Source organism: Hippoglossus stenolepis, chromosome 6, assembly GCF_022539355.2.
Source record: "Hippoglossus stenolepis isolate QCI-W04-F060 chromosome 6, HSTE1.2, whole genome shotgun sequence".
Classification (NCBI taxonomy): Eukaryota; Metazoa; Chordata; class Actinopteri; order Pleuronectiformes; family Pleuronectidae; genus Hippoglossus; species Hippoglossus stenolepis.
The window spans coordinates 12,907,539-12,935,463 of NC_061488.1; the positions used below are offsets into that span (position 1 = coordinate 12,907,539).

General features: G+C 42.2%; 3 protein-coding genes across 7 annotated transcripts; 1 reads left to right on the forward strand and 2 right to left on the reverse strand.

Moving 5' to 3' along the window:
- Window positions 1-364: 364 nt before the first annotated feature.
- On the reverse strand, window positions 365-8,494 carry ikzf4 (IKAROS family zinc finger 4). Of its 3 annotated transcripts, none has more exons than XM_035158779.1 (8): window positions 8,158-8,494; window positions 5,494-5,548; window positions 5,296-5,403; window positions 4,890-5,192; window positions 4,596-4,763; window positions 3,710-3,862; window positions 3,465-3,596; window positions 365-3,157 (listed from the first exon to the last, which is right to left on the reverse strand). In XM_035158779.1, the coding sequence occupies exons 1-8, from the start codon at window positions 8,290-8,292 to the stop codon at window positions 2,349-2,351; spliced, it is 1,863 nt and encodes a 620-aa protein (XP_035014670.1). In that variant the 5' UTR covers window positions 8,293-8,494; the 3' UTR covers window positions 365-2,348. The 3 variants fall into 3 exon arrangements, with proteins under 3 accessions (XP_035014670.1, XP_035014673.1, XP_035014672.1); XM_035158782.1 differs by having other exon boundaries at window positions 8,121-8,494; XM_035158781.2 differs by having other exon boundaries at window positions 5,658-8,494.
- A 148-nt stretch (window positions 8,495-8,642) lies between these two features.
- dnajc22 (DnaJ (Hsp40) homolog, subfamily C, member 22) lies at window positions 8,643-14,416 on the reverse strand. 3 transcript variants are annotated; one of them, XM_035158786.2, is made up of 4 exons: window positions 14,335-14,416; window positions 9,708-10,312; window positions 9,301-9,593; window positions 8,643-9,171 (listed from the first exon to the last, which is right to left on the reverse strand). In XM_035158786.2, exons 2-4 carry the CDS (start codon window positions 10,255-10,257, stop codon window positions 8,992-8,994), a joined length of 1,023 nt encoding a protein of 340 aa, XP_035014677.1. In that variant the 5' UTR covers window positions 10,258-10,312; window positions 14,335-14,416; the 3' UTR covers window positions 8,643-8,991. The 3 variants fall into 3 exon arrangements, with proteins under 3 accessions (XP_035014677.1, XP_047196218.1, XP_035014680.1); XM_047340262.1 differs by lacking the exon at window positions 14,335-14,416 and adding an exon at window positions 13,057-13,131; XM_035158789.1 differs by lacking the exon at window positions 14,335-14,416 and adding an exon at window positions 10,989-11,072.
- Window positions 13,666-27,595, forward strand: lmbr1l (limb development membrane protein 1-like). The gene is made up of 17 exons (XM_035158784.2): window positions 13,666-13,926; window positions 19,422-19,506; window positions 21,249-21,282; window positions 21,615-21,754; window positions 22,237-22,340; window positions 22,453-22,576; window positions 22,669-22,737; window positions 22,829-22,893; window positions 23,278-23,350; window positions 23,453-23,539; window positions 23,651-23,727; window positions 23,828-23,905; window positions 23,992-24,065; window positions 24,303-24,393; window positions 24,504-24,570; window positions 25,111-25,272; window positions 25,831-27,595. Exons 1-17 carry the CDS (start codon window positions 13,864-13,866, stop codon window positions 25,914-25,916), a joined length of 1,479 nt encoding a protein of 492 aa, XP_035014675.1. The 5' UTR covers window positions 13,666-13,863; the 3' UTR covers window positions 25,917-27,595.
- Window positions 27,596-27,925: the final 330 nt, after the last annotated feature.

Below are 27,925 nucleotides of genomic sequence, written 5' to 3' on the forward strand. Positions count from 1 at the left end.
GCTTATGGATTTAAATAAAAACATGAACATGGTGCTAAATTACTCTGGTTTATTTGGTTTGAAGTTTGTTGAGTTATTTTAATAATTGTGATATGTTTTTATGTATTTATTGAGTCTTATGTTTATTTTAAATGGTCCACTTTAGTGCACTTTCTTGATATTATAAAGCACAGTTAAATGAATTGTGTCTAAACATTAAACTGTAAAGACCACTCTTACCCGAGTCTTACCTGTATGATGTAATATTTCCAAATTGTTGTTAATAAAGTAACATAAATATCTACTGTGTTTGTTATTTGGATTTTAAGTGAGAAAAGGCAAAACAATATGTGGATGTCATCATAGTCAAACTAGAGAAAATCTGTTTTACAATAAACGTAACTTTATTGACAGTAAAAAGTTTTGAGAATATCGAGGGGGACGCATTTGTAACTGCAAGAACATCTCAGAAAGGAGCATGACTTTTTTTTTTTTTTAAATAATGAGGCAGTTGTACATCTTTAACTTTGAGGTAAAGTGTTTTGTCATGTTACATCATTCACAAAATATCATAGAACATTGAAAAGTCCACACCAGGAGACAGAAACCCATGCCTCATTTTCACTTCTTGAAATTACTTCACATTTCAAAAATAATTCACGGTTCAGGTAAAAGCAGAAAAATGACAAGCACACATGCTATATTCCATTCACACACACGTCTCTACTTATCAAACCAAGTGCAGTTTTAGATTTCTTTTTTTCTTCATCACTTTCAAGTACATCTTTGCCTGCGATTAAAGGAAATCAAGTTAAACTATGAAGCAGCAAACCCCACAACAACAAGTAAGAATACTGAGTTTGGTCTCATTCGTGTTTCCAATATTAACATTATCAGATAACTCACCATACTGTAGCAATAAGGTATTTGGGTGCTATAAAGAAGCAGGAGGTAACATTTCATGGACTTGAGGAATATGCTGGATAAGATTTGGAATATAGCTGATTAAATACAACAAGGCTGAAACAAACAACACTAAATAGATAATCACAAGTGATAACTCAACAGATCCAAACTGATTTGTTCATTCATTTTTAAATCATTTGCTAAATCACTTACATGATGGAGATTGTTTTAAAACCTTTCGGCCTCAACCGCTGAGAGCAAAACCACAAAAAGAATTCTTCTAGTTAGAACTGATTTGATTTATTAGTCTCACATTGCAGCAAACTCGAGTGGAGACCTCACGGAACCAGTGCAATGTCGTGGGACTCTGTAGAAGGCCAGCTCCGTTAAAAACACACTGGCGTTGCAAATGACGTGATCAGCTTTTGTGAGTGTGATGCGATTTCTCAGTGCAGTAGAAACAATCACAGAACAAAAAAAGTTGTAAAGCCGTCAAAGTGCTTCGGCGAAGATGCTCATATATAAGCAGGGAACCTAAAAGTGCAAACCTGTGTAGGTATAGCACCCCAGGCCGTCTCAGTCAGGCTGTACACCACATGGCTCATGGTCTGATCTGCACCAGTTTTCTGAGGCTCGCTTTAACATCCAAAAAAACACCTATTTTACATCTGAGCCCTGAACGCCTCTTTTCACCCTGCAGGTGAATATTTTCAAGTTTTACTTCCCCTCATGATTTTCCTTTGTCCTGATAGTCTTCTCACTGTGCAGCTGTACAATATCCTCCCTTCTGAGGTGACTTCACACACCGTGCTGTAAACAATATGTATTCCTACAGCAGCGTACTAGTGTAGGAGTTAAGGCAATCCTTTTCTGTGCTTCGTCCGTGACAAACGCTCCTCCCAATCCCAGAAGCACAAAGCTCTTCAGTGCATATAAAGCTTACCTGACACCCGAGACAAAACACCCTCCTCAACCAGAAATACAAAGCTCCTGGTGCATACCAAATATAATTCTCGGAATCTACACACCATGCTTTTCTTAAATGCCTCTGTGCATGACCTCTCAAAGGTGCTAACTAAATCACTTAGGAAAAGATGGCTAGTCAAAATTTAAGAGCACCTGTCCCACCACCCCAGTTTTTGTCGTTGAGAGGAAATCCCCCAAGAAGGCACTTTAGAAGCAAAACCAGTAGTTTTGCTGGATGATTTGATATGGGAGTGCAATCAATCGTAGCATGTAATTAGCCCCCGCTGAACTTTAAATGGTGCGCTGGAAAGATTCTTCACTTGCGTCTACTTTCTAGATTCATAAATACTCTCACAATAAAAAACAGTTTCTTTTTTTTTTTTTACTTACACTCTGGATTTAAAGCAACTGATCTGGTGCAGAACAAACGTGAGCCCACAACTTTAGAAAGCAGTAGCTGCCTCTCCGCCCTTCCCGCCACACGAGCCCCCTTCCCCTCAGCCCACCTGGTGCTCTCCGCGGCTGATGTGAGACGAGAACTCGTAGCGGTCCTGGCTGAGGTGGCCGCAGATGTTGCACTCGAAGGGCTGACGGAAGCCGTGACAACCCATGTGGATGGTGAACATGACATGGTCCAGGAAGAGGATGCGGCAGTGCTGGCAGTGGAAGGAGCGCACAGGCCTGCCGTCCCTGTCTAACACCTGCACAGTCTCCCTGGAAGAAAGGGTTGAGCCAGCGCTCCTCTTTACTACGGGTGGGGGCACAGGACATGCTCTCTCCCATTCTGGGTCCAAGTATTTGGCCTGGCTGGGGCTGGAAGTGGGATGGCTGCGGGGCAGTGCTGGGGTTTGGTAGTGGAGGTGGTGGTTGTTGGAGGTACTTGTTGGGGCTGTAGCCCTTGTGCTCTGCTCCTCTGCTGTGCTCTCTGTGTCTGTAGAGTCGGGACAGCCATTGGGTGAGGTGGTATGGCTATGCGCTGAGGGTTTGTCGACACGGCCTTCGCCTGCCTCCCGGCCAGGCAGCCCAAGGGACATCGCGGCCAGTCCACCTCCGCCATGGGCTCGGGGGCCCTGAGGAGTCACGTTGCTGTTGATGGAGCCCATAACTGTGCGGAGCTCCGACAGAAAGGCAGGATGGAGCTGAGACAGAGTAGGCGACTCGTGGTTGTCACCTTTAGCCCTGTGGCCTTGGAGGCGTGAACCAGCCAGCCCGGCAGGCTGAGAGCTCATGAGGTCCCCGTCTTTCTCGGAGCCAGAGGACAATTCATAAGGTGCTTCAGGTATGTCAAGGTGCATGTGCTTTTCACCTGTGAAAAGAACATAAACAATGAGATAAACAATGACTGAGATAGAGACTCCTCTGGATGTCTCTGCACATTCTTAGAGACACAAGCAAGTCCTGTTGCCTCCGACTTGTACCATTTCTGAAGACTGTCATGCTGCAACATGACCTCAGTCTCTTGACCTTGACAAGCATCTTGACTAGGATCTTATTACTTCTGTACTTTAAAAGTCCTTGATAAAGATGAAAATATATCATTATTACAATATAATGAAACACAATAAAAGAACAGGGTGTTTGGTGTATAAATTCCTTTAAAAAAAAATACCCACCTAAAAACTTCTGTGGTGTTGACCTCTTGCGTTTGGTGATGCTAATGGCCAGTCTATCTACAAACTGGATTTTTTCACTGGATGGCTGGAGCCCAGGTTTAGTGATAATCTCCATATTGACTGACTCTTCACCTGCAAACAGAAAACGCACCATCATTAGTATTCAAACTAAATCATTACTTATACTTGCAGCAGGTATATTGTGTTTATGTGTCAGTGGGATTCAGGTCAGTGTGAGATGTTACCTTGTGTGGTCTGTGTGTTGACGGATGTCTGGTGGTCCAGGCTCCTCAGGTAACTATGGCAGCGCTCTAGATGTTCCTCCAGTGTGTTTTGTTGTTTGTAGCTGCGGCTACAGAAGCTGCACTTGAAGGGTTTCCCCACCGTTGGAGACGAGACTGCAATACAAAGAAAAAAGAGTGCACTGATTTCTTCCAAGTGAGATAAAAGGGACAACATTTGACCCTAGATATTGGTTATTGTCATTGGATATAAGCCAATTCTGGTCTAAAAACTGTTTGTAAAGTGTCATAGTTTTGTTTTTCTATGTTGATCCTTTTTTTTTCTCATAAAATAACTTATTATTGGCTAAGTTTGAAAGATTGGATTTCCCCGTTGATTTAGAATTCCTGACATCGTTGCATGTTTCTCACCGGTGACGACAGAAACACGCCTAACTCTTCACCGCAACGTTCCATCTTAGTAAGCTGTCGGAGAGACTGACGTCAATTCGCTGAAATCCAGTTTGCAAGATTCTTTTCTTCGAAAATGAACCTGTGTGACCTGTTGAAATCCACCGAGACCAACTGTACTAATACAGTATGTGAACACCTATTGAACAAAACAGGATTTCCTGTCACAAAAACCTAAATGTCATATTTTGTGAGGTGCTTTAAAGAACATTCTGGTTAAGAAGCCCCATTTCCCCTGAAATTCACAGAAGAGCGAAATGGACTGTTTTAATGAATCGCGTCTTCAACCTGTTACCAGTGTTTCACACATTTTACATCATAACAACAAGGGATGATATTCTTATGGAACAACTGCATCGACCAAGTTCAGTGAGTGATTAAAAATCTCTTCTAGGAATACATCAGATTCTGCGTGACTGCAGATAAATCTTGGGTTTACCTGTATGTGTGCGCAGATGTCCAGCCAGCGCATCTCTCCGGCGACAAGCATAGTTACACGTGGGACATTTGAAAGGCTTCTCTCCTGAATGCAGCTTGATGTGACGCAGTAAGTTCCCCTTCTGGGTAAAGGAGGCCCCACACTGGTTACACTGGAACGGCCTCTCGCCTACGAACACATTTGTAAAGCTTTAAAGTTAAGAGGTAAGTCATTTAAAGTATTGCCTATATTTATTAATATTCAGATTAATAATGTATTTCATTCATATTATGTATTGCCCAGCTTTTTCCTCACCTGTGTGGCTACGCTTGTGCACCATCAGCACATTGGGTCCGATGCAGATCATCCCACAGACCTCACACTGGAGCTTCCCATTGGGGAGCCGGATAGGTCCTGGTGAAGCAGCATCGGGACTGGCCATCTCGCCGTAAATGTTCGCTCTGTCTCTTCCAGCTCCAGCGAACTCTGCGTTCCCTTCCTCCATGGGGTCCCCTCTGTCATCCCCACCGCTATCAACCCTCACAGCCTCTCTGTTCTCTGGCTGTGGAGCATCTGGTGACTCATCGTCACTGCACAGCTCAACCTTAATGGAGTTTGCTGTGTGGAGAGAGGATGAACAGAAAAAACACAATTGTTTTCATGTATAATTTTAATGAAGAATTCAGTGCGGCCATGATGCAACAAAGGAATGATAACTGACCACTGAGGGAGCGGTGTGGCGAGGACTGCTGACTGGTTGGAGATTTCGCTGGAGGGCCCTGCAGTGCGCCATAAAAATCCTGTTCCGTTGACGACTCACCTCCATTACCTGAAACACAAAAACATGCCCATGTAATCGAAGTAAACATTAGGTCTAGACACTACACAAATGTATATAGTGGCTTATATATAAACTTACCCTGTGCGTATGAGCTCCCATTGCAGTCGTCAGCATTCATTCTCTCACCAGATGCCTGCAGGAATACATTTTCAAATAGAGATAGTGAATATTACTTTCCCCCCCGTTCATAATCATCATTGTTAAAACAAAAACAAAATACATGTAATGTCTTTGATACTAACCATATGAAATATATTTAGCAGCTGTCCAGGAATAAGGCTCGGACACAGATAGCTTGACCCTCTCAGTTCCAAGTGTCTAAGAATAAGTTCACTTCTAATTGAGGATTGAACTTGGATTGGGCCCTGCTATCTCTGTACCAGACTCTTCTGCACATGAATATGAGAGGCTCCACATTTATAGAGAGGTAATGAGTGTTGAAGGAGGAGTTACAACTTGAAGGGGGTGGACAAAATAGCTTATAGTGTCAACACTTGACACTATAAAGCAATTCAGTCCCACACAACCACCACAAAACTACACCTTTAATTTAAGCTGTGATGAAATCTCAAAATAAAATATTAATCAGTATCAATATTATGATATTAAAATCACTTAAACATTAAAAGAACGCAGATCAGTAAAAAATACAAAATATTACTATATACAGATTTAGAAAAAAACTCGCTAGTAATCTATTTATAGAATATAACACCAACAAAGGTGAATTTTTGTATGTGAAAAATCAGGAGTGCAGTTTTCTGATGTGATCTATGTTATTATTAAATACACCTGTTAGGGCTGGGCAATAAAACAAATTCAAGCAATATAATTTTCATCAATGGCAATTTAACGAAGATTCTACATCTATATATTGATATGCTGCTTATGTATTGTACAAACACAGTGAGGAGGTATAACACACGTGGTTTTAATGATCCACCTCAGATTAGTAAAATGTTTTGCTGTTAATCAAACGTCATTTTCTGCCCATAAAGAAGAGTTTCAAAGCAAAAATCAGCCTTTAACATTAAAAATCACAATAATGTGACACATTTTTGTGATATTTGACGATATCGACTGAAATTAAATTTTTTATCTTGAGATTATTTTCTAGCTTTATTGTCTACCCCATATTGTCCATCAATATACATGCATGGCTTCACAAAGCATCACCTTTAAAAGTGAATTTTGTTGTTAAGTTTTTGCGTTTATTAAGTATTCCTGTTATTTTGCCCATCCCATGTGTCCATGCAATGTGTATTATATATCATACTATAATATATTCATATTATATGATATTCACCATCTAGTCCTATATTCTAAAATGTATGTTATAATGTATGTCTAAGTGCTAAAGAAAGATCAACTGGACTTGGTTGAGTTGATGTGGTTTTAGCACTTGGATATACCGTGAGTTGGATGACTGAGAATCTCCACAGACATGTTATAATATATGATAATGCTATAATAGCATATTATAATATATATTGCATTGACACAGGGATGTAAATGTTCAGCCGATAGCGATAAGTGAAGGTTGTGGTTTTAAATTCTTCTCTGAAGCAGAGAATGACAAACACCTGATAGCAAAACTTACGTAGATCAATTGTGTGATGTGTCTCCTCACTGTGAATCCACAATGCATGAGAATATATTGATATATACTGGACTTTTGTTATATTGCTATTTCTGAAAATTACATTGGAATTCTCTCTTTTTTTAAAAACTCTTTTAACTACTCTTTAAACACATTTTTTATAAAAAGGCTTTTATCACATGACGTTTATTGCTGTTTTACCTGCACTTTATTTATTTCAACTACATCCTCATGTTATTAAATTGTATTGGATGTTTTGCCTGCTTTGTTGTTTTTATTAAAAAGTGCTATACAAATAAAGTTATTATTATTTTTATTATCATTGTTATTGTTATTAATTGATATTGTTTTATTGCCCAGCCATAGGATGCACACAACATGATTGTTCCACAGCAGACAACAAAGTGAGGTGTGGAGACTACACCTGCTGTGCTGAGTTGTGACATCCAGACATGTTGTGTGATGTGTGAGGCTTTATTTAATCCCATGTTGAACCTCGTGTTGACTAAAGGAGAGTGAGGGGATCCAGCTGGGCGCTGCTGCACCTTTTTTGCACAAATGGATGACAACAGTGGACGGAGCAGACCGTGGAGGAGGCGGAGACACGGGGAAATTAAGATCCTGGCATTGGCCGCGCATGGGGAGCAACAGGCGCTGCTGCAGCCGAGAGACGCGCCAGTCTCACCAGGGCACAAAAAAAAAAAGAAATAAAGACATAGATGGAGGGGGACGCGCAGCAGCAGCGACCCTGTTGCATGACAGCCCTCTCTGCCCGAGGTGGGCGACACACAGACACACACATGCATCGACCGCACCAACTATCATGTCTCTCCGTGTAATCCGCGCCTACTTGTTTCGGCTGCTCGGTGGAACGCGCGCCGCTCCGGCACCGATCGGCGGCGGTGACATGTTGCACGGAGTTGCCGCTGCGTGTGCGATGAAACGCCGCTGTCATCCCGCAGCGTCAAAAACCGGCCTGCGCCTTTACCGTGTTTCTCATGAGCCGTTGCTATGGCACCCGACCACACGACAATTGGCATTCACCCCGACCGACTCCTCACAAACATGCCGCACTCCCACATCTAAACCGACGGATGGGTCTTACCGGCAGCCGCGGCGAAGTCCACCGGCCTCCTCCTTACCTGGCGACCGATCGCTGTTTCCCCCTTTTTCCAACTGTCTGGGTAGCTGTTTGTTTTCCCAGGCGACGACAGCATCTCCCGGATTTTTTTTTCTTTTTTCTTTACCTGGGAATCCCAAACAACTTCCGGGCCCATGCTGGGATACAGACCCAACAATGGTACAACAGAGCTCTGGATCCAGCGAGTGTCGAACGCATCGATGCATGTCAGCGCTGTTCTGCAGGTGGCAAACTAAACGAGGGATGTGGGGGGAAATCGACGTCATTAGATCGACTCGTGAACTCCACGGGAAACCAGGCTGCTGCGGGTGGATGTCTAATTGGAGAGATGATGGCATATAAACTGTCAATAACCTGCAAAAAATGATTCAGACACTGTTTGTGATCAAGGCCTCTTCCGGATATGCTAGTGGAAAAATAGAGAGGAGGGGTATTTTAAAATGTCTCCTTCCTTATGGCAACAAACATTCATTTATTACACAACTATTACACCTTTTACTGGTTCCTTTTATTATTCACAATCTGAATTAAAGGTGTGCGTGTGTGTCTGTGGTGGTTCAGCTTTTAATTGCATGAAAGCAGACATTAAAACATAAGTCAAATTGTTGAGATGAAATAGTTTGTGGTGTTATTACAGGTATGGCGCCACAAGGTGGCAGCAAGCTCTGCCAAGTAACCACTCAGAAAGCTGCTCAAAGGCTGTTAGACCATAGGGGAAGTGATAATGTAAGCACTCACTATAATGTTAAGAAAATGATCAATGTAAAACAACGCAATCTAACATCCAATCAATCTCATCAATCTCACAGTCTCACATCCCTTTTTCCTCTTGCAACTATTTGAACTGATGACGGGGCTTGTGGTGCCGGAGAAGGACCTCATACGCCTCTTGGATCTTTAGAAACGTCGCCTCTGCATCATTGCTGGGGTTGTGGTCTGGATGCCACGTCTTGACCAGCTCCCTATAGCTTTGAGTTATCTCTGCAAGTGTAGCCTCTGCCTCCAATGACAATACCTACAACATAAGGGGTTAACAAATTATGATCATACCATAGCAACAGAATATGCACACACTGACACAAAGTATACACCTCAAACCTGACTCATCACTTTATAACCTTTTCAGAGATGCATGAATGCTTACGTGCAGTGCCTCCTTCTCTTCCTCTGTGTACTCTTTGAGCAGAATTTCCAGCACCTTCCTCCAAGCCTCTTCGTAGTACCCCCCTCCAGTGAGAGCACACAAGATGCGATATGGCATTAAAAGAACGTACTCCAGCGCACCTCTGAGCCAAGGCAGAAACCAGAAGATATCCAGCAGCGCTGACACACAGTCAGACAGATAGTACAGGGTGGCTGTGGTGTTGTGGAAAATACAGTAACCCAATGGGGCAGAGAAGGCCAGCCAAGCTAGGCCGAGCTTGTAAAGCCGTGGCCCTGGGCAAAAGATAGAAAAACAATGTTAGTAGGTCTTAGAAATCCAAAGAGAAGCAGTTTGATCAATGTCTAAAAAGAAACCAGAGGTAATCATTATATTTGTGAGATTCTCACCTAGTTCCTCTGTTCTCTGCTGTGTCCGCGGGGGTTTGAATCTGCGGTGCTGAGCAGCAGTCACACTGGCAGCTAGACTAATAGGCAAAGGTGACAAGCTGCTGCCATAGAATATCGAGGAAGTTACTAGACAAGTAGTCAGAGTTTTTTTTAGGTCAGAGGACTGTTGGCCAACAGTGGAAACCAGATGCACCCCTGCACCCACACACAAAGGCAGGACGATCAAGTAGAAGAAATTGAGGGAGTTGAGTCCTATCAGAGCCACGGTGCCAAAGTAGATCCCAACGCACACCTGACCAGCGAATCTGACGGGGCTTACAGGGGGAGGGACCACGACAGAGGGTCTTTTTCTCTCGCTGTCTGCATCTCGATTGGCCTCACCGATGTAAGCAGGGATACGTGTGAACTCTCTGACCCAGCCGAAGCCAAAGCCTCCCAGGGTTAGAATCCACAACAGAGCATGGCTGTCTCTTCCTAGGTATAAATGGTGAAGGCCCAAAGGCCCACCTATTGCCCACAGGGCATAGGCCACCATTACACTCTTCCCCATCCTGCAGCCAAATCAGGCTCTGTTCAGGCGAGTATCAATCATCCTTGGTGAGTACCTGCAATGGAGCAACAAAAGCAAGTTTAGTATTACTTCCATATTTAAATAATATATATATTTATATACAAGCCAATCTACCTGTCAATTTCTATAATATTTCATTTGCTCAGAATTATAGGGCACATTGTTTTACAATTTATTCACCTGATACATATTTGAATCTCTTTATCTATTATGCTATATGCTAACTTATAATTCTTTATTTTGTTCACATCACATCTTTGATAACATCACACTCGTTGATCTCATGTGTTCACATCTTTTCATACAAGTCTTTCTGATTTCAGTACAAGGTTGTGCAATGTTTCCCCTATAATCTGCCGGCTGCTGGTAACTTGGCCCGTGCAGTGGGATTTTTAATCTCTGCGGTCCACTTGCCTGGTTAAATAATACATTATATAAGAGATTTATTTTAGTTCATGATGGGCAGCGTCATTTTAACTTGACTGATTGCGTGATCTAAATCATGGTCGGGCTGTCCATGTTATTACCACGTCTTTTTTTTACACAAATCACCTTATACAAAAGGTTAGAAAATTTCGATGGCACCAACCTTCCACTGTAGGCCAATCCTCACTTTAAAAAGATTTACATCAGAGTGATCTTCAAATTGTTTACTTCTAAGTACATTTCAGATATATTTAGTTCTGTGTAATAAAGACTAGGTAACTTACTGAGCCCATTATTTCAAATCCTTAACGCGATAAATCTTTTCCAGTCCTTTCCGTATAGTTGAGGCTGCTGCCCGTTGTTGCAATAGTTGGACTTTGGATCATGACAATGAAACTACGCAGCGTTCTCAAACTCAACACACAATGACCCTCAACATTTAGGCCTCTTGATCATCGTACCTGATAAAGTGTATAAAAGGTTTCATGAGGATCTCTTTAAGAAATAAAAGACATTGTAAATGCTTTAAAGAGAGCAAGTGTTTGTTCTCTACCCCTTCTAAAGAAGGATGTGTTGCAAATAGAGCTATAAACAAATTAAGATCCTTGAGCCAAAAACCAAAGCCTCATAATAGATTCCTATAGGTGAGAAAAGTCACAAAAAGGGACATTATGAATACCAAGTATATATTGGAAAACATTATGAAAATTTGTGATGGTAAAGCAGCAAATTTTAAAATATTTCTTTGAAAGTGAGAGCACTGCATTTCTGCTTAAAATAAGAATTATTGGGAAAATCTACATGAAGTAATTAAATAGTCACTATATAGGAAATTAGGCAGATTCAGTGCCTTTATCTCTTACTCTCTCCCACTCTCTCAAACTGACAACCCTACCTCTCTGTCGCAACATTCGCTGCCTCTCTACCTCCTCTCTGGCCTCCTCTGTTTTATCAGCCTTCCCTTCAACTGACTCTTTCTCACTCATGCTTCCTAACTCTGCCACAGACACTCTCCTTTCTTCTCTGTCCTCCTCTCTTGACTCTCTCTGTCCTCTTACGTCACGACAGGTCCGCAAGTCCTCCCCAGCTCCGTGGTTGTCTGACTCGGTGCACGCTGACAGAGCCACTATGCGAGCATCAGAAAGGAAATGGCGAAAATCTAAACACCCTGACGACCTGCTCACTTATCAATCTCTTCTCTCCTCTTTCTCTGCCTCTATTTCTGCAGCCAAAAGCTCTTTTTACCAAACTAGAATTCATTTTTGAACCCCAAAAAACTCTTCTCCATCTTTTCCAACCTCCTTGACCCCCCCAAGTCCCCCTCCACCTTCTACCAAGCCACTCTGTCAACTACTTTTCAAAAAAGATAGATGACATACACTCCGCATTTTCAAATCCACCTTCTGTAACTACATTTCCATCAACTTCATCTTCATCCCCTTCGCTTTCCTCTTTCGACCCCCTGTCTCCCAATCAAGTTCTTACCTCGGTAAACTCGCCCGTCCAACCACCTGCCCCCTTGACCCCATCCCATCTCACATTCTCCAGTATATTGCTCCTGACCTTCTTCCTTTTCTCACCCATCTTATCAACACTTCCCTGTCAACTGGCTGTTTCCCTAACTCTCTGAAGGGGGCAGGAGTTAATCCTCTCCTGAAGAAACCCACCCTCAACCCATCTGAAGTAAACAACTACAGACCTGTCTCTCTTCTTCCCTTTCTTTCCAAAACTCTCAAGCGAGCTATCTTTAATCAACTCTCCTATCTCCACCATAACAACCTTCTTGACCCACACCAGTCTGGCTTTAAGGCAGGCCACTCAACTGAGACTGCCCTCCTTGCTGTCTCTGAGCAACTTCACACTGCTAGAGCAGCCTCTCTCTCCTCTGTCCTTATCCTTCTAGACCTCTCTGCTGCATTTGACACAGTGAACCACCAGATCCTTATTTCCTCCCTTCAGGATCTGGGGGTCTCAGGCTCTGCTCTCTCTCTGCTCTCATCCTACCTAAACGACCGCACTTATCGGGTAACTTGGAGAGGATCTGTGTCTGAACCTTGTCACTACTGGGGTCCCTCAAGGTTCCGTCCTGGGTCCCCCCCTCTTCTCTCTGTACACCAACTCTCTCGGCTCTGTCATTCACTCACATGGCTTTTCCTACTACAGATATGCTGATGACACCCAACTAATCCTCTCTTTCCCCCAATATGAAACACAGGTAGCAGCACAAATCTCTGCCTGTCTGACTGACATCTCTCAGTGGATGTCCGCACACCACCTGAAAATTCACCTTGATAAGACTGAACTACTTTTCCTTCCAGGGAAAGGCTCTCCCACCCACGACCTGACTATTACCTTTGACAACTCCATGTTAGCGAAGGATCGGGTCCAGTCGACATCCAGGACATGGTCAAACCTTACACCCCAGCCCGTCCACTCCGCTCTGCATCTGCCAATAACAAAATCGCGACTCTTTGTAGACCAGAAAGTCTACACATCTTTCACCGCAAAGTAAAAACACACCTCTTCCGACTATACCTTGAATAAAATATTAGAAAAAAAAAAATTTAAATAAAAAAAAGTTGCACTTTAGTAGCACTTATATGGCACTTACATATATCACTTTGTAGTTTGGTTTTCTTGAAGAAAATTGTACTTTCTTGTTGTTCTGAGTTTGTACCCTCATGGCTGAATGCACTTATTGTAAGTTATTGTAACCCTAACCCTACCAGAAAGCCTTTTATGTGTTCTTTAATCTTGATTAGCTGTCATGCTTCTTGTACATCACTTGTGTTTGTAAATTGTCTCTATAAATTTAAGTCTAATGTCTAAAACTTTGTGTATGTATGAAATAAACCTGATGACACTATTTATTATAATAATGACTGGCATGTACCTGTGGCTCTGAGGCCCCTCCCCTCCGCGTAGCCCCTCCCCCTGGCGACCCCTCCCACCACGGCTCATATCAGTTGGGTCGAGGCTCCTCCGCTGTGATGCAGCCGCACGCTGACACACACACACGCAGACACACACGTAGACACACACGCAGACACAAACTCTCACTCGTGGCGTTTCTGAAGATGTCACGTCTTTTAACTCCTTAACCAACCTCACCCCCGGTGCTTTCTAAAGCCTGAGCGGACACTGGCATGGTTCCGGAGAATGGAAACGGACGACGTGTCGGTTCGGGAGCAACTTTTCCACAACCGTGTCCGGGAGACCATCGTGAGTAGACGGGCTAACAGGGGGTGGGGTGGGTGTGGGGGGGTCCCCCCGTCGGTTAATATGCATATAAGGGGGTCGCCGCAAACAACACAGCCCCTTCCTCTTTAATCACTGCGAGGAAGAACGACACGCTCAATCAGTTCAGTTGTATCCGTAACAACACGTTTACAGGGACGTCTTGGTAACGTTAGCTTCTTGTAGCAGTTAGCTTAACTTTATTGCTGCACGGATGCGGCTGGTCCACTGGTTTGGCACAGGAACTCCCTTACTCAGCATCTGCAGCCCTCCTATTGCGTTCTAACCACTTTTTCTCAATCCTTCCCCCGCCTCAAATCTCATTGTATCTGTGCAGTAACATCCTGCTGTTCATTTTCTGTTCCAACAAGCTGTTAGTATTTGAACTTTTACCTTTTTAAAGCTGCCATTCGTGTCTCGGTTTTGTGTGACTCCACCACTTCCTGCTCAGCTGAACTTCAGACCTGCCACAGAGATCAGTCCTTTTAGAGCAGGACACATGGAGACTGACCTTTAAGCCTGAAATGTACAGTGTGGTTGCACAGACAGTTCATTTCCCACTGTATCAGATATGTCTGATAAAGGGAACCACAAGGGACGATGACAAACGGCATCAGTTCTGCTACATGTGGTTGACTCAGTGGTTGACTTATCAATTGGTCCTGGTTTACTGGTTTGCTCTGCCCTGATTCTTCATGGACTTTAGTTGTAGATGAGCACAAACTGTGCAGCAGTAGAACATAACTGTGCAGCAGTAGAACATAACATTTAGGATTAACCCCCCTAGGGAAATTGATTCACTGCAACAAATATCAGGTAGAATAAATAAAGTGAGGCCAAATACTTTTTTTTAGAACAGTCACCTACATGTCATAAGAGCAAAGCTGCACATGTAGTTATTCCTGTTAGTAATGATTACTGTCTGCCATGGAAAAGATCTGTTGCTTTCAATTGTAAAAGTAAAAACATTAAAAGGAGAACTTGAAAGGCATTAAGTAGAATGCATATCCTCGCCAAGGCCCTATTGTCCCCTTTTGAAACCCCATTAAATTGCACTACATGTGCATTTTTATTTGGATCTGCACTAAATTGCACACACTCATAAATATCAGTCCCCTAAATATGAGACAATGTTTAAGAAAGTGAAATAAAATTCCTGGACCCGCCCCTTGATCTGGGTCACCTTGGCGGAGGTATAATCAGACTCAATTTAACATTTTCTGGCTCCACAAACACCGTAAGTGTCTTTCTCCGTTCGGTTTACAAACATCAGGTTAAAATATTTCCACCTAAAAGTTATTAGTGACTCCTAAGTCTGCCCACATTGACAAATAGACTCAGTGACGTTGTCTGGATAATATAAAATGTCTTCGGGAAGTTGTTGTAAATGGCACTTTGGATGGCAAGTAAATATTATAAATTGAGAACAAAACTTGCACCTTTTACATAAGTGATCGATGATGTGCCCATATTTATTCTAATGCCCTTGATTTGTCATTGTCCCTTTCACCTAAAGACCTAATGCTATTAGTCGACACCCCCTTCCTAAGCCACTGGCAGGCCTCAAGTCTCCTGCTTACCATCTCGTCACAGTGCTGCCTCAGGCTGGTCAGCTGCCCCTGCATCTCCGGTTATTAATGGATTAATGTAAAGCTTGTCATCATTCATCTCATTTTAAAATGACTTGATATGTGGCTGCAGTGTAAGTACCAGCTCTAGTGCTACGTACAGTATCGAATTGATAAACGCTCAGCATATCACAAGAACAGATGGATACATACTGTAGATTCATTTCAGTTATCTCTCACATGGTCTGATGACAGAAGGACTTATTTACATTATAATAGTCTTTAGGACACAGTATATGTTGTTGAAGCACAGACAAATTATGACATTTTGTTTTTTTTGTTGTGACAGAAAAAGGCAGTATTTATGTGACATGATACATTTATATAAGTTTTAGTCACTAGGTTGATCTGTTAGTTTTTATATAAAAATGAAAAATATTGATTCAATCATCGGCCCAAGTAGGGCCCACCAACTGTCTGAACAACCAGCTAATCAATGGTAACATTTTATTAGTCCGATTGTCTTCACTTTAATTGACATTGTAAATCATCTGCGATAAGAGGCAAATGTAACTGTTGCAGGTTTTAAAAACTGTAAGATATTATAAAAGTTGGAGCCGGGCGTACACACCTACAGCACACACCCTGAGCCCGGAGGGATCAACAAGGATCAATGCTTAACAGAATAAAAGGGCATGATAAGATATTTCTCAGCAGAAAAAGACGCCCAGCATATTCTACATCACTGATAAAAGACTAAAACATTAATAATCCATGTTAAATGTGTGTTTATAGGAATTACTTTCTGTAGGACATTTGAGGAGGAAAATCCAAAATATATTGTCACTATTGTCACATGTTTCCTATTCTCAAGGCCCTTTTTACCTAACTGGAATTAGAGTTGTTTTTAATTTTACATTACCGAATTATTGAAAATAATGGATAACACATGCAGTAAAATGATCGAAACAACAGGCTGTTGCTGCCCACCATCTTTTGGATGAGGATGGCAATGCCCTGCAATATTTAAAGTTATTTCTGGCTCTTGAATAAATCCTGAATTTGTTAGAGTTTGCCTAATCTAGCCTCTTAAAACAAAGACATGCTTTGCCTGAGCGTGTTCAGCTGGTCAAGAGGTGCCCCTGAAATAGCCCCCCTCTGAGGGAGTCTATTTGACATTATGCAAGGACGTGCTGTTCCACTGCCAGCCTCCTCCAGCTCCTTTTGAATTTTCTCAGGAACTACCAGGTCAGGCGAGAAGTGGAAAGAATTTAACTCCGTTGTTGTTGTTGCTTGAAGCAGCTTGAAGATGTTCAGGTTCCTCTGTGAATTTTAAACTGCTCCAAGTATACTCTGAGACTTGGTGTTCAACACAAAGCTGTCCCTTTGGATGCTGAATCCCTTTAAACTCCCTTCCCAGTGGCCCGCTGTGTGCTGCCAGCTCTTTGACACTGCCAATCACCACGTGACAAGCACAGTGTTATTCTGCCCCTCCATCCATTTCTCACTCTATACCCATCCTTTGTTTCCTGCTTTTACACTTGGATTAACCATTGCAAGCTCCTTTCCAAACTGTGCTGCAATATTGAACAATTTTGCAGACTGAGCTGATTAGTTGTTGTGAACGGTCTATTGTTATTTGCATGATACAGCTAGTGTGTTACCAGTAGTGTTACTTACACAGTTAACACTCTTGTTCTCTCATCGGAGGAACTGTTATGTCTAAGTTGGAGGAAAAACAATTATATCTATGAAGCTCTTTTCAGACATGCAATGAACTCTGGATATTCTCCTGAAATTATCCGGAGGGGCTGTATGTGAGAACGTAAATGTCCAAGTCAGTGGATCCAGACCATCTCCGGACTTTCTCCTGCCAGCCCCCAAAACCCAGATAATATCCGAGTGAGCCCATGTGAGAATTCAGCCGGATATTGTTTGGAGGATTCACCACGACCGAGTTGATGAGGTTTCTAACACATGACAGATGTGAAACATTAAAAAACTAAAAACAAAAACAGATTTGTCAGGATGAGAAATAGGAACCATGCTCGTAGAATCAATTTGGAAAGAACCAGGTTTGAGAGCTTTTGGTGATATGGGCTGACGCTGGTGTTGATCTGCTTTAAAGAAGTACATTTGATTTCCCCAGCGGAACTTATATGATATGTCCTGCCTCCAGTATGCTCAGCCCAGGCACCACCGCTCGCCTGAATGCTCCTGAGGTTTTCCTGTTGTTATGAACGTGTCTGCACCAGAGAATCTCCTGCTGCGTCGTTCATGTGTCAAACAAAAAATGGCGTGTATGTGACAATGTGAGGCAAAATGCAGTCCTGTTTGGTGTGTTCAAGTCCAGTTTGACTACAGGATTGGCTTGGTGTACAAGTCACTGTAAAAAATCACATTTTAACCAGATGTATAAAACAGAAAAATAAGATTGTACACTTTGCCAGAACCCTTTTGATGTGGGGCATTAATTGTTCTCTCTAAGGAACTCAAGATGCTCCGTTCACATTGGTTTAAGAAACTGGTTTTATACCCCTGAGCATGTTGTCACATTTCTGTCACGCCCGTGAGAGCCTCTCTGTGTTTGTTGCGCTTGTTACCTTAGATACAAGCATATACATACTGTGCTCTCTAAGCTGGCATGTGGACATGTTTGATCGGTGCTTGAGGTTTACCAACATCAGTTCATTCATCCGTCAGCGCAAAACTGCATTTTCGCTGTTGAATGGATTGACATCAAATTAATTACAGACTTGCGTATCCCCCAAAGAATTCGATTACAGCATCACCAGCACAGCAACATTTCCACTTCAAGGTTCATTGCGGGCCTTCAACCAACATTTTGAACAAGTGGAAATGTTGCTTTTAAATTGTGAATTCCTGTCAGTTTCACATGCACTTTTTTATCAATTGTAACATGCAATTTTGGTGCATGAGCATCATGTGGTATGTAAGGGAGCAGATTGACCCTCACGTGTGTGTCTTGCAAGCGTGCAAATTTTTACATTTTTACACCACATCCTCATCAGGGAGCAACCATGAGAGAACGTTTAGCCTTTGTATTGCATTGCTTAGAGAGGTATGAGTGGGATGGAGCAGTTAGGCCTAAACACATGTAGTTAGTTTAAATTTCCAAATACAGACGATTTTAAAATTACAACCCTCAGGAGCAAAAATCTGTCTTAAAACAACAACAACAAAAAAGAAAATGTGGCATTTATCGTTATAATTATCAATTAGATTTACTGATCTTAATGTTTTTATATTGACATAATGTTTGTCCCTATTCCAGGGATCTTTTCATTTGTCTTTTATTAAGCGATTTTATATATATATATATATATATATATTTTATGTTTTATATGATTTTCACACAAGTGATTTGCGTAGTCTTTGTAGTGAAAGGTTGAAAGCTCCACCAGACAACAGATTGCTCAGTGAATATAGGTTTGACCTAAATTTGTTGGTGGATTGAGTGTAACTGTCAGACAGTGATCTTGACGGGCAGTATTGGGGCGATCTGTCTCTCTGGTATTAACCCCCTCCCCCTTAATCCGTCTTAGTTTACCACTGCTGGTCTGCCACTCATTTCACTCTTTGTTTGAATTCAGTCCAGCTGTCTCTCTTTGAATTGGTAAAAAAGGGAATGTTTTACATTTGTACTACTACACATTATATTTAATTACATCTTGCTCTCTATCAGCACAAAACATAACAGAACATTCTATTCAAACCAGTGAGAAAATATGAGCCAACTAAAATAAATGTGTTGATTATCAGTAGTTTAGGATGGAACAAGACGGCCTGTCTTTTCGTGCGACTTGCTGCTAAAACAAGAAAAACAAATAACACCATCTCCATGTTCTCAAGCTTTGCAATAAAACCAATTCCTTTCTGTCTCTTCTGCAGATCTGTGTGCTCCTGTTTACATGCCTCTACATATTATCCTACCTCATACTTACCCACTTCAAGAAGACCGCCGAGTTTGTCACAGGTGAGTTTTAAAGTCACTCTCTTATATCACATGAATACCACATGAAAGCTACTGTGTGAGAAAGATTTCTATCAATGCCTTATGGAGAATTGCCGGGAGGGGAATTGATGGTGTTGACAAGCCTACTTATTGCATTGATGTGCTGTGGTTTTTTTCTCACCCAGGCCACACTTTCTGTCGCACAGGTGTTTTTTGGTGGGGGGGGGGTGTAACTAAATACAGGAGATAACTGCTTATCTTTTCTTGCCTTAAGTTGCGTCAGAAAGCTTGAAAACCCTGAGACAAGCAATACAATGAACATGGCCTATTTAACAAAGCTTACTCATTTCATAATCATAGTTTTCTTACTTGTTTGTAGACATTAATGTGTAGATATGTTGAGATTTGGATCATTCCCACTTTCCCTGTTTACATTCATGTAAATATAGTGTAAGTTTGCACAAGAACATTGCCTATTTCAACACAAAGCTCTGGACCTTGGCCAGAGTATCACAGAGGTGAAGAAGGCATGTTATGTAACATGTAACAACCCTTTAGGCAGAATTCTGGTGGATCACGGTGGTGGAGGGGAAGTGAAAACTGTTACTACAGGATGAACAGTGTCGTGGTTTAAGGTCCCTTTTACTTTGGAAAAAAAAACGTCCTAAAAGAACACTTTTCAACAAACAAATACTTTATAACTTATGTCACAAAAAGAGCCTAATGATCTGCTTCATTTTACTCAGAGTTACTCACTTTTTATCTTTCACAAAAGGGACAATGTAAGAAGATACTTTGTGTTCAACTCAGCATTTAACCCTAACAACTTTTACAGCCTACAAACAAGCATTTCAATAAACTTGACATTCCTCATGCACTTGAATCTATCGTGCATTCTCACATTGTTCAACAAAAAAACAGCTCGACGACCTGCAGTGGGACTCGGCTCACAGTTACATAATGAATCCAATAACTTTCAACTATTGGAACCAGATGTCGGATGTCTAACTGGCCAAGTCTCAGCTCGGCTGTGACTGGGCTGGGTTGTAACCTGGAACAAAGCCCACTTTTCAGAAACCTGCTCTGCAATGGCTCCTGGTTGTAACCGTTGTTTATGCATCAACAAGTGCCAAACAGTTGTGCCTTGCAGCTAAATGACGATTGAGCAACACAAATTAACAAGTCAGTCTTTGACAGGAGCTAAGAACTAGTTTTTGCTTCGCTGACTCTACCTCATTCTTAAACAGCTGTGCCAACATTTGCATTGGAAAAAGTTACAGTATCGTGCAGTGGTTTGTATATTACCACTGCAGCGGTTCTTGCAGTATTGCTTTAAGAGAGTGATAGCATATCGGAAAGATGCAGCCTCTATTTATTTTAGTTTTAACTAGACTTTGGATTTTGCTGGTACAGAATGTTCCTAACATGCTCCTCCGGTTCCACTCCCCTCTCAGTGTTTTCTTTTCATCCTCATATAGACCCCTTCTGTTGCAACATTCCCCTTCACACTGTGTACACACAGCATGGTACTCAGCCCCCTGGCAGGTTTTACCTTTGTCACGAAAGCAGACATTTTGTTGAAATGTTAATTTATACCTAGTTCGAACCATCTATTAACATTTCAACACTTTATCTGATTGCACTTACAGCAATCTGTGTTTAAGCCTTTCTCCAAGATAAGTGGTTATTGCAACTTATCCATGTTCAGGATAGCAAATAGATTATTATAATGGATCTAAAAATACTTGTCTCTGCTCTTTCAGATGATGTTGAAGATGCCACCGTCAACAAAATTGCGTAAGTATAAACCTCCAATGATTAACTGACCCACATCAAACTGTTCACACTCACTCTGGTGTCAGTGTGAGGTACTGTGCAGATTAGTCAACGTGACATGTTGTAGCCCGAGGCCCTTTGGCTGTGAATTTATTGCCCTGCCTTGTGTGAGCTTGTGTGTTTATGTGGTGGTTGTTGGGGAGTGGGGCACTACTGTGTCACTTCGCCCTTTGCCCTGACACGCTGTCGTGTGTTCCCAAGAACAAGCTAGCCTTTCACCTGGGCAGTGATGTCATGCTTTGGCCAAATATACATGTGACTTCACTGATGGCCTCCTTTTCTTCTTCTTCCAGGCTGTGGTTGTGTACCTTCACCCTGTCCGTCGCAGTGTGTGCTGTTCTCCTCCTCCCCATCTCCATTTTGTCCAACGAGGTGCTGCTCACCTTCCCACAGAGCTACTACATGCAGTGGCTCAATGGATCTCTAATCCACGGTACGTTAATAATGTTTCTACCAGTTGACAACACCAAAACAACAGTTGATCATCGCAGAGGTCATGGCTGTTTGAAGCTGGATCTGATTTTAATGAGGGTCACAACCTCCAGAACAATACTCCACTGGCCTCTGTCCAAACAGAAACAGATAATAATCATGGATAGGAGGGCTGTGGCTTTACTGGCTGCAGTGTTTCAGTTTAAAAAAATTATCTCACTGATCTAGTCCAATGCTCCAACACTTCTTGTATGTGTTGTTTCATGTTCGGATTGGTTATCTCTCTCACAATATTCCATTCCTTCTGTTATTGTTGAACAGACTTGTTTATTTGAGCATTTAACTGCCATGTTACACTGGAGGACTGCAGGACTATGCCCCTTTGTGGTTTTCAGTGGTACTGCTGAAATGCTTGAACGCAATCAAGAATGTTTGCACTGAAAACTAATGTGTTGGAGAATCTCTCTCTTCCTCCCTTGTCAGGCTTGTGGAACCTAGTTTTCCTTTTCTCCAATTTGTCCCTGGTCTTCCTCATGCCCTTCGCCTACTTCTTCACGGAGTCTGAGGGATTTGCGGGGTCCAAGAAGGTACAACATTTATCATTCAGTTAGAAATGGTGGCTCTAAACCTGGAAACCATTTAAGAAATAGAGACTCTGCACTTGAACCTGTTGATAAGAGTATCTGTTTTTGTGTGTAGGGGGTGATGGCACGAGTGTATGAGGCAGTTGTGCTGCTGTTGCTGCTGGCCTTGCTCGTGCTGGGCATTGTGTGGGTGGCATCTGCCCTCCTCCATGACAACATCGCCAGAAAGAGCCTCTACGGTGAGTCACCTCCTTCATACATAATGATCCTCCAGTGACAGTTTTTGTTTCTTCTATTATAGTTGCTTATACTGTCCTCCTGTGAATTTTAGACCTGTGGGAGTATTACCTTCCCTACCTGTACTCTGGCATCTCTCTGTTTGGAGTGTTGCTGCTTTTGTGTGAGTACATGTTAGTTATAATTCCTTGATCAGCTCAAATCTGTACTGGATGACCCTTTTGATATCACCATCTGTGTGTATCTCTCCTCAGTGTGCACCCCCTTTGGATTGTCCCGGATGTTTAGTGTGACCGGCAGCCTACTGGTCAAACCACGGGTGAGTCACTGACCTTATGTCTAGAATTTAGATTTTACAGCCATAAATAGTAAATGCAAACACATCTTACACTATGTCCAAAATCCATGATATATACAGTGACTCTTCGCAGGTTTTTAATATGAAGTGTGCTCACTCTAGGAAAGTAACCACAGCAGAGAGTATGCTTACTGAATAAATATTGATGTAATGACTGTCAGGTTAATGGAAGAAGGAAGACACAGATATCTGGACTACATATCACTGTAATCCATCCAGTTGTTGTTAAGACAAACCACATTGTACTGGCGCTACAATAAAAGTCAGGAATTATCAAAATTAGTTGGATTCATTCTCTGGATTCCTCATCTCATCTTCATCATCTATTGACCCTGTCCTCTGCAGCTGCTGGAGGATGTAGATGAAACACTGAACTGCACCACGTTTGAGGAAGACTCGCTCTCCAGGAAACTGAACTGTAAGAGACTAACCATGAACACGGTCCTCTGCCATTTTCTGATGATTAATTTAAAGCGGACTGACTGACTTCTTGTCTCTATCATGTGTTGTTTGGTCGAAGACGGTAGTACATCCTGCTGGGTCAAGCTGAACATGGAGGCGATGAAAAAGGAGCACCAAACAGTGCGGGGCAAGCGCATCGCTCTGGGTAAGACAGACTGAACAGGCTGCTCTCTGCTCGGTTTCTGTCACAGTGATGACATGTTGATTCATTTATTGTTGTACACTCATTTCGCATTTTTCCATTTCCCCCAAACAGAGATGCGTAGGAAAGCGTCCCCATGGCAGCGAAACCTTGGCTATCCACTGGCCATGCTTGGGCTCCTCGCACTGACGGTACACACTAATTCATCAACGACACCACACTATTCTTAACTTTAATTTAATAACACACATGGTTGTTTTCATTGTATGATTTCTGTTTCTGTCTCTTCAGGTGATGTGTGTGCTGATGGTCTGTTTCAACGTGTTGGAGTTGCTCCTGTATGACACGGCCATGCCCAGAGGAATGGAGGTGAAGATTTTGCCAGAGAGAAACAGAAATGAGCAACAGCTTGTCATTGGTGCTCACTGACGGATGTTTGGTTTTGTGCTTTTTAGGACCCTCACCTGGGAATGGCCTCCTTCTCTATGTTCGGCTCGCTGGGCGCTGCAGTTCAAGTAGTCCTCATCCTGTATCCTTTCATTCCATTCACCTCCGAGTGTGTGTACACAAGACGTTAACTAGTCATGTCCATGTGGCCGTGACTCAGCTACCAACAGACTGTCCTTCGTGTCTGACCAGCGTGTGAGATGTCGACTCATGCAATTTCATTCATAAATTAGAAAAATACTTATGTACTTTCTAGATGTTACTATCTATGTAAGAGCATTCCTCTTCTTCCCAGTGTTGTCCTTAAAATGATTGTCAGCTACCTAATGGTATCATCAGTAGTTGGTTTCTATAGTTCTCCTCTCTTCATCAGCCTCCTGCCTCGTGCACAGGACACCAACCTCACCCAGGTACTTGACAGCTAACCATCTATCTAAACTCACAATGAGATATCATTACAAACTAGTTATGTATTGTGTTGAGACCCTTTTAGTAATCTCTACATTTCTGTTCCTTTCAGATAATTGCAAACTGTGTTTCACTGCTTATCCTGAGCTCTGCACTGCCGGTCTTCTCACGCACACTTGGTAAGTAAGTAGCATAAATGACAAATGCAGCATTTATCCCAGTTTCATCCTGCACGCTAACACTAATCGGGTTTTGAGCATGCAGCGTACACAGAGTGGAAAAGTAATAGGTAGCATACATCTAAATATTTGTATATCTATATCTAGATATTTATTTTTGTGCTGCTGCTGTTTTCCCACAGTGCACTTTTTTTTTTTTCAAAAAAAAGTGCAATTCATAAAAGAAAGTAGTCCGAGAAGCATGATGGCAAAATAGGTTGATTCCTGTATTTATGTTATGAAGATATATTTTATAGGAGCTGTACAGCAGCTGTGAAGTTTGGACGATTGGTGTCAGCAGATTGTGAAATACTTTGTAGTGTAGAACTGGGACACATCTATTATTTAACATTAGGTGTTAGTCAACATTTTACTTGTAATTTTAGCTTTGACCACAAGAGGGTGTTTGTGTAACACAAATTCTGCAGCTGCAGGAACAGCTTGGATTGAGTAACTGGTTCACATGTGGAAATTTTTTTTCTTCTGCCTCCTTTGTGTCAGGAATCACCCGCTTCGATCTACTGGGAGACTTTGGTCGCTACAACTGGCTGGGGAACTTCTACATTGTCTTCCTGTACAACATGATGTTCGCTGGTCTCACCTCGGCCTCCCTCATCAAGACAGTCACCTGGGCGGTTCAGAGAGAGCTCATCCGTGCCTTTGGTCAGTTTACTTACATTTTAAACTCATGAACAAGATGAGAACACTTTTTATCTGTGCATTCCTCTGTCCTTGTCGTGCTGAAATAAGTTGCACTTGGATAGTTGTGTGATAAGTTTTCCCACCTTTGGCCCAGTTCCCCAATGGGCTGGTCTCTCTTCCTCAGATAGAACGAATACAATTCTTTCAGGAAAGTGTAAAGGGACAAGAGGAGAGTCGGGTCCCCTTGGGGACCTTCAGGCACACCGCCCCAGATCCCTAGCAGCACACACACCCTGTAAACCCTCCACCCAACACAAACAAGCACTCCAAGCATGGACACGCCAAACTCGCACACATATACACGCAATCCCCTTCCTCACAGTGCAGATAGCATCTCTGCACCATGGCAGCTCTCTTGCACTTTCCCATTGCCTCCCAGCTTACTTTTGTTCTGTGATTAATAGACTTTACCTAAATCCCTATTTTTCTTAGCTTTTCTTAGCTTTTCTTAGTGTTGCTCCACCTTGTGATTGTGTGTGATGTCATTGACCTTTTGGTTTTCTGTCACTGTTTTTGCAGGTCTCCACAAGCTGCCTTCAACTGTGTCACGGTCCACCGTCCCCTTCAGACTCCTCCTGGCCAGTGGACTTTCTAAAATCCAGTGACTTGTCCTCCTGACCACTGCCTTTCCTTAAAGAAACTGAGCCAACTTCAAATGTGCACCTATTGGATTAAATGCATTTGCGGTTTAGTCCCTTTGCCAGTTGGTGCCCAGATCAGCTCGCCTCCTGTGAAGAGACCGGAGAGGTTCTGTCTGCGTCCGTCAAGTGGGAGCTCTACTGAAAGGCTGTGACCAGTTTATCAGGGTCCATAGTGGTGCAGTTAGTTGACTGCAATACAAGTGCTGGTACAAGTGCTTTGTAGAGTCGTGGTTATGACTGGAACCAGGGGAGAAAGGATTACAGCCATTCTAGTAGTCCTGCTATAGTGGAAAAAAACAGAACAATCCCCCGCGAACCCGACGCCTTACAAAAAGAGGATTCATTGCACAGCCGTTGCTCTTTTGACACATATGAAAGTCAGCAGAGTTATTTTGAAATATTACATTGTCGCTGTGACATAATTTCCTCTTCCTGCTTCAGGTCGATTGAGTGTTCTCGCTTTCTTCGTGGCTTCCCCACGCTTTCCTCTCTTAGGCTACACCACTATTTTAGGATCGGGAATCTAACTCCATGTGTGTCGTGGCTCAGTCTGAAACAGTGTTATGTTAGTTAATGAGAGGAAGTAGTAATTGGGTCCAAGTAGGACACAGGGTACCTTGTCTATCTGTGATTCCACAGATTACACAAGGGAAGATACGAGAGTGAGGTCATAGTCTGAATGATTGAGCTCTTTTACTAACTAGGTTAACTTGTAGAATTAAGGACATCTTCGTGGTGATTTTATTATTGAGCAGGGTTGTTATGTTTTTCAAGCTGACAGGACGCTTACTGAGTCTGAGGACTAGTAGTTTACAAAAACACAAAAAAGAAAGCTTTACTTTGTCTTATGCAAAAAAATCTGTCTGCGATGTGACGCTCACTAGGAGAAACTTATGCCTTAGACCAATCAAACTGTGAATTATTACGAATCTGTGTGGGAAAGTGCAATATTTCATGAGTAAAAATCACACTATCTTTAACTAAAGTGATTTTTTTTTTTTAATTTTCTGTATTCTTTCTGTGAAGTATTTTTTTTTAAATATCATTTCTCCTTAAACGTTGGGTGAAAGCTCAGAATTGTCTCAGAGTATTTTCGAATAGCAAATGTGACTGTCAATCCATTCAGTCCTCTGCTGGTTTTTCATTTAGATTCTCTTTTATCAGCTGTATCTTATCCTCAATGTGTTGATGATCTTGTGTCACCATTTGCCGTCGCTGCTGTATCAGCAGGTTAATAGCGGATGGTTTGACCAGCAGGGGACAGTGTGTCTCAAACCTCTCTCTGGTTAGTTATTATATGTATTATATATAGAGCACTCGGAGGTTTACGTATGTCACTTTTTCTGGGATTTCTCTTTTGGTTTTTGGGAACACGCAGTTTATAATGTGCTGTATTTTTACCTTTATTTATGGGCATTTTGGGATCAATACTTAACATGTGGACTTATTACTCTTAGGATTTTTAACCAGTGTTGAAAACTTAGAATGTGATACAGTTGAGACAAAGTCTTTAGAGTCGTTCTCGAAGATTAAAAAAAATTCGGTGTTTACTTATGAAATGTTCTGATGTTTCAGATTTTCTTAAAACTGAATTTTTAACCATTGTTTTATGAGGAGAAAGCAATAAAATGTTTTTTTTTTTTAATGTGTTTGTGTCCTTTTGGGAGACGCGCCACTCTGACTCTTCCAGTTCCTTTGATGCTGTTACATTTTTAGAGAAATGTAACTACGTCGTGAGTGATCTGATGTGGTGGGTGTGTGTGACTGGCGAGGGCGTCTGTCCTCTGTGTCCCTCCACCCTTTTGTTGCACTTCTTTAATCAGCAGCAGAAGAAAGCCATATTTTGGCCTGTCTGTCAGCAGTGTCCAGCCGCGACGCCACTACAGCCGTAGCCCACGCTTTCCCCACTCTGATGCAAGCGCCAGATAAAAACCCAGCAAATTAGGAGGAGAAGAGACATTCACTCCTTCACC